At 42.5% G+C, this 5,273-nt stretch overlaps 1 protein-coding gene across 1 annotated transcript; it reads right to left on the bottom strand.

The window, feature by feature from the left end:
* Window positions 1–1,088: 1,088 nt before the first annotated feature.
* Window positions 1,089–4,769, bottom strand: EIF6 (eukaryotic translation initiation factor 6). Its single transcript, XM_010146435.1, has 4 exons — window positions 4,606–4,769; window positions 3,213–3,389; window positions 2,431–2,612; window positions 1,089–1,216 (listed from the first exon to the last, which is right to left on the bottom strand). Exons 1-4 carry the CDS (start codon window positions 4,663–4,665, stop codon window positions 1,207–1,209), a joined length of 429 nt encoding a protein of 142 aa, XP_010144737.1. The 5' UTR covers window positions 4,666–4,769; the 3' UTR covers window positions 1,089–1,206.
* Window positions 4,770–5,273: the final 504 nt, after the last annotated feature.

Genomic DNA, 5,273 nt, shown 5'->3' with positions numbered 1-5,273 from the left:
ATTTACTTAATTTTCTACCAAGCCTGAAGCGCCAGAGCTCTGCCTACACCACCTTCAGGAGAGCACTCCTCAGGAGTACCCAGCTGTGCCGAAGCAAGGGGCTGCCACAAACCCTTAGGGTGGGAAGTGGAGGTATTTCTGTGCCTTCAGTACACCTTTAACAGGCAAGCAGAAGAAAGGCAACTGAACTGAGAGATGAGCGAGCAGCAGCTCTGTTCAGAAGCAAGTTACTAACTTCTACCTGAAAGCAGTATTTACAGCTCCTTTTTGTCAGGATCACTCCCTGACAAGGGCAGAGCTCTTAATTAGCAAGCTCCCAAATCTGTGAAACCTGACTGAATGGAGTAACTGATTAGAACTGTGATACTTAACCTCTGCCTCCAAGGTAACTCAAGATGAGGTGTTTTAAATCTTTTTTGATTTGTTGACTTGCAAGAGTTTCCCAGCACAGGTAGCTAACTCCTGTAGAACAGATTTAAGTCCACTGGCAACAGCATGCTTTTCTAGGCTGTTTCTGGCAGATGCAGCACAGATGCCACCAGGAATCTGCAGACAACAGATCAAATGTTCCAATTTTCCAAGTTGTTTCCATCAGAAGCCCCTGGACTGACTTGGAGAAACTCCAGTTTTAATGAGAGCTAATCACTTCAGAATCACCAGCCCCATGGGGACAGCTGCAGGTCAGGGCAAGAGAGGAGCTGACAGCTTCCAACCAATTCTATGGCACGTAAGCTACTAGATTTTTAGTACTGGACATACAAGGGGCTCTTAAGTCTACCTTCAGTAGAAACACCACTCTTTAGCAAGGTTGTGAAAAGAGAGTGCAGTGCCATGTATATGCTGAAACAGACTCCTGTGTGGCACAACACCGATGCATTATTTAAGGCAAAATAATCTCTAATATCCAAGAGCCACAAGAGTAAATACTGTGGGCTAACTTGAGGGCCTCAGTCAGCATCACAAAACAAGAAAGCACAGCCAAAGAACTGGAAAATATCAGCAAAGGGATGGAGAACATTCCTTATTTGTAACGTTATTTGTCAGTTTTCATAATAATACTTAGTTTACAAAAAAGTTGGGTTTTGTAGCCTCTTCCTTGGGCTAGGCCTGCAGAAACAACATCAGAAGGTCCAGATGCCTGTAACCCAAGTGCAGCTCGATACTTCACTGCTTAGGAGCTTCCTGGAAAGTAGGGACCAACACTGCTCATGTTAAGCTAAAAAGACAAAACAGAAAGGAGATTTAGCACAAGTGCCAGGGAGTGCAGAAGGCATTTCAAAACACCAGTACAGTCAGTTCTCAACCTCCAATTACAAAGGCCCAATAGAAATTTCCCTTCCGGGAACATAAGGGTCTGTGAGAAGAGGGAAACAGACCTCGTGGCTGCTAACAGCCAGCCATAAGAACAGACTGGTCAACTGGCAAAGGAAGACAGACATTCAAGGTAGTTATCAAAAGCTCAGAGCAAGTCTAATTATGGCTCTGTCATGCTCAGACACAGGAAGCTTTTATACAGGAACCGTGAAGGGGCAGCAGAGAACTCTTTCAAAGAGTTCTTCGTTTAAGGAATTCCTTATTCTTTCCTTATGCCATAAACAATTCCTATACATTCTTGTGCTAACCGAGAACTTGGCCACGAAGTTTCAATGGCTTAGGTAGCTCAAGAACACACCTCTAGCATCACAGCAATGATTGTAAGAGCTGTAATCAGATGAGAGCCCAAATGAAGTTCACATGGGACATTCATCTATACATATGCCTAAACCTTGTAAAAAAATGTGCACACATTAATGAATGGGGAAGGTTGTGTATCACTACCACTCCGGGCAGAAAACAAGAAAACCTGCCCTCCCGTTAAAAGGTAACTTGGACAAAGCCTTTGACAGAAAGGCTTTAAAAAAATATAAGACAGCGGCTTTAAATTAAAAAGATTTACGGCAGCAGTAGACCAGCTACAAAGTCTTTTTGGCTCCAGAAATGGTTGTAGCAGGCATTTGAAATAATTTTATAAGTTACAGCATCAAAAGCCAAGATGTCAAGCAAAGTCATTGGCATTTTAACTGGTAAACAAGACTTCTTTAAAAAAAAGTTACCATTCATGTCATAGCTAAGCACTGAACAGCTAGGAAAAAAAAGTATATGAAAGTTGAAATGGATACTGTTTCTCACAAAAAGTACTGTAACTGCAACAAAAAACTTTACACTTTCCATACAGTACTAAGCAGGCTCATCAGCTACAAGGAAACAAACCCTTCTGCAGTGAAGTAGTTGTAAGAAATCCAACAAAAGGAAAGTAAAAAAAAAATAGACAATGTTGGGTGTTTTTTTTTTTCTTTTTTAAAGGCAAAATCAATTGTGAAAGCAGCTAGTTTTCTAGTAAAATCTTGCCTGTTTTGATCACGATTATACACAGGCCTGGATCCTACTTACCTGTCAATCAAGGAATCTCTCATGTTGGTAGCAATGGTACTTGGCTGAGCTTCATTCAGCTTGAAAATACTCTCGATGACAGAGAGCTCAGTGCTGGTTGTATCCAGCCCACAGAAGGCACACCAGTCATTTACAACCATCCCTGCTGCAATCACCTCGCTGCCACGATTCACCGTTCCAGCCTAGCGGAAACAACACAGCACGAGTTCACAGGGTGTGCTGACATTTTGTTACACATCCTTACTACAAGACTTTAGTGGAGGGTGTCAACTCGCACTCCTGAAAGTATTAAAGCTTCTGCCATCAACCAAGTTCTGAAGATTTCACATAAAAAGATGGATGGACAGCCTTTAATCTCTGGAGAGAAAAGTTTTGTCACATCCAGTGAAATAAAATCACCAATTGGAAGGATAAAGGCATAGCAACCATAAAATTCACAAATCCAATTGAGCAGGAACAGGATTTTGTTCCTTAACGGTTTTAAACCCTGCCTTTGGCCAAACCACAGCCAGCCTCGCCTTCTCTGTATGAATCAGTCAGCACAACCTGCATAATCCCAGCACAGCAGTATTTCAGAAGCAAACCAAAGGTGCTGAACAGTTTATTCACATTCAGAAAATACAGGGAAAATGCCTCAGAAGACTTGCCCTCTTCCAGTTTCCCACTTGGAAGAGCTGCAGAGAAAACAGTCCCTAGGCGCCCACAAGAAGTAGAAACATCAAAACTGAGAACTGTGTGGGAAAGGAGTGGCAAGAGAAAACACAAACCCACAGATGCCTTACCACAAGTGGGACCTGGAGCAACGAAGACAGTTCATCCTGATCATCAATTGAAGTTTTGGGGTGCACAATTCCTCCTTGGTTACTAAAAACACAGTAGCTTCCTACCAGCACCTGATCTGCTACTGTTTGTCTGAAAACCTCAACCTTCAGTACATCTGCCAAGATCTCCTCTGTCTCCTGCAAACAGAAAATTAAGTCCTCAGCAAAACGATATCGCAGAATTTGAAGTCAAGCTATTCCTGCATGCCACCATCGGCTGGGATCCTTCCCTTTGAAGGGCCATCCACACTTTCACAACCCATTGCAATCCAGTCATTGTAAAATGCTTGCTCAACCTCTGTACTCCAGACATTTTCAGCATACGCATACCGAGCTGGGCGACTAAACACAACACCATGCCGTTATTGAGAAATGCTTTCTTCTCCCCTCTTTCTGAAGGACGTTGGCAGTACATCAGCTGTGTCAATACCTGTTCTCTAGCCATTCTTTGTGAACCCGTCCTCCCATTCAAGTTTTCACTGTGAATTATTTTGATTTCTCCCTCTCTAGCCATCTTACCTTACTTTGTACACTTTTTTAAAACATAATACGCTGCAAAGACCATTACCTTCCCCCATCCCACTCCTTTTTTTCCTCCCTTTGCAATCCTAACACCAAATCACATTTCTTCATCACCTGTAGCACAAACTGAAAGCAAACACTGGAAGGGCCTTCACTACCTGCAGCCACACAACACACCTCTCTAATGCTATTAAAATACCAGTTCTCAAACATAAAGCAGTAGCAGCTTTGTCTCCTTTGCCCTTATTTTAAAATTTCATATAAGAACCTTCCATTTTTCTTTCACCCGTCTGTAAACACGCACACCACCACAACCATGGCCTCTTTCAACTATCAGAAATTTCAGCTAGCTGAACAGTAGCTTCCTACTGCTGCTGTAGTCCTGACTAAACTCTTCTTTATGCTCTGCTTATTACACAAACTCCCTTTTATTCACTCAATTTTACATATGCAAAGCAAATTAGACCTGACAATGTACTTCTGCATCCTACTCCTGCCCTTCTACAGAAAGCATTCACTACAGCACGCTGAACAAGAAGGCACATGCTATACTCGGGGCAGGGTCCACATCCACACATGAAGATCCACAGGAAAACAGGCAGATCAACTGAAACCAAGTTTGCTTGTAATCCAATTCCGACTTCTCTCTTGAGAGGAAAGGAAACGTGAGGCAGCACAGTCTCCTGTGTGACAACAGCTCAGCTGTTAACATAGGTCTTCTGATCCTCACGCTACATACAGCAACCCTCAACAACTACAACCCCAAACTGCAGTCTGGCAATTGTTTCACATGCATCCACTAAAATTTTAAATGCATTATAGAGCTACATACCCTGTCGAGATCTGGATGAACAAGAGCTACATAGTCATTGCAGGTAGTGACATTGCCCATTTTTCTACGCGTTGAATTCGTACAGAATCTGGAAGACTATTGCGAATATGTTGAAGCTCTTGGTCTGTTGTACTGCTTGGGACCAACAGTCCATGTCTGTTTCCTAAAATGACCAAAAAAGAAAAAAAAAGGAAAGAAAAAAGGGAAATTAAAAATAAGGATGTTTCCACAGGGCTTCCTACTTTTCTTATGTTTATATAATGCCTTGAATTGCACTTGCCCCACCCACTCCTCCCAAGCCTGAAATTCAGCCCAAGAGAAATAACCTTACCATTTAAAAATAACAGCACAGGTAAGGGAACCCCAGGATGAAACACAGACTTATTTCTGAGTAGAAATGGGTGACTGGCATTATGTTTAATCACTTCCCTTTTCCGACAGAACTAAAGGAAGCCTGAGGTTTTCAATGAAAAACCTTGACTACGAATTTCCTCTACAGCCCCACAAAATGTACAGATGTTGCTTGTCTGCACTACTTTACTGTGGCAAAGCAGGAAGATAGGTGTGGCAAAGCAGGGTGTTCTTTTCACAGGAACAAAACTCAAGCAGAGTTCGACTGACAGCATAAGGCCTCACTAGCGAGAGACTGAACAACAACTTTTCTCTGG

The sequence above is a fragment of the Eurypyga helias genome, unplaced genomic scaffold (assembly GCF_000690775.1).
Source record: "Eurypyga helias isolate BGI_N326 unplaced genomic scaffold, ASM69077v1 scaffold27452, whole genome shotgun sequence".
Lineage (NCBI taxonomy): Eukaryota > Metazoa > Chordata > Aves > Eurypygiformes > Eurypygidae > Eurypyga > Eurypyga helias.
The sequence above is the reverse complement of the archived record's forward strand: the minus strand, read 5'-3'. Positions and strand labels throughout refer to the sequence as shown.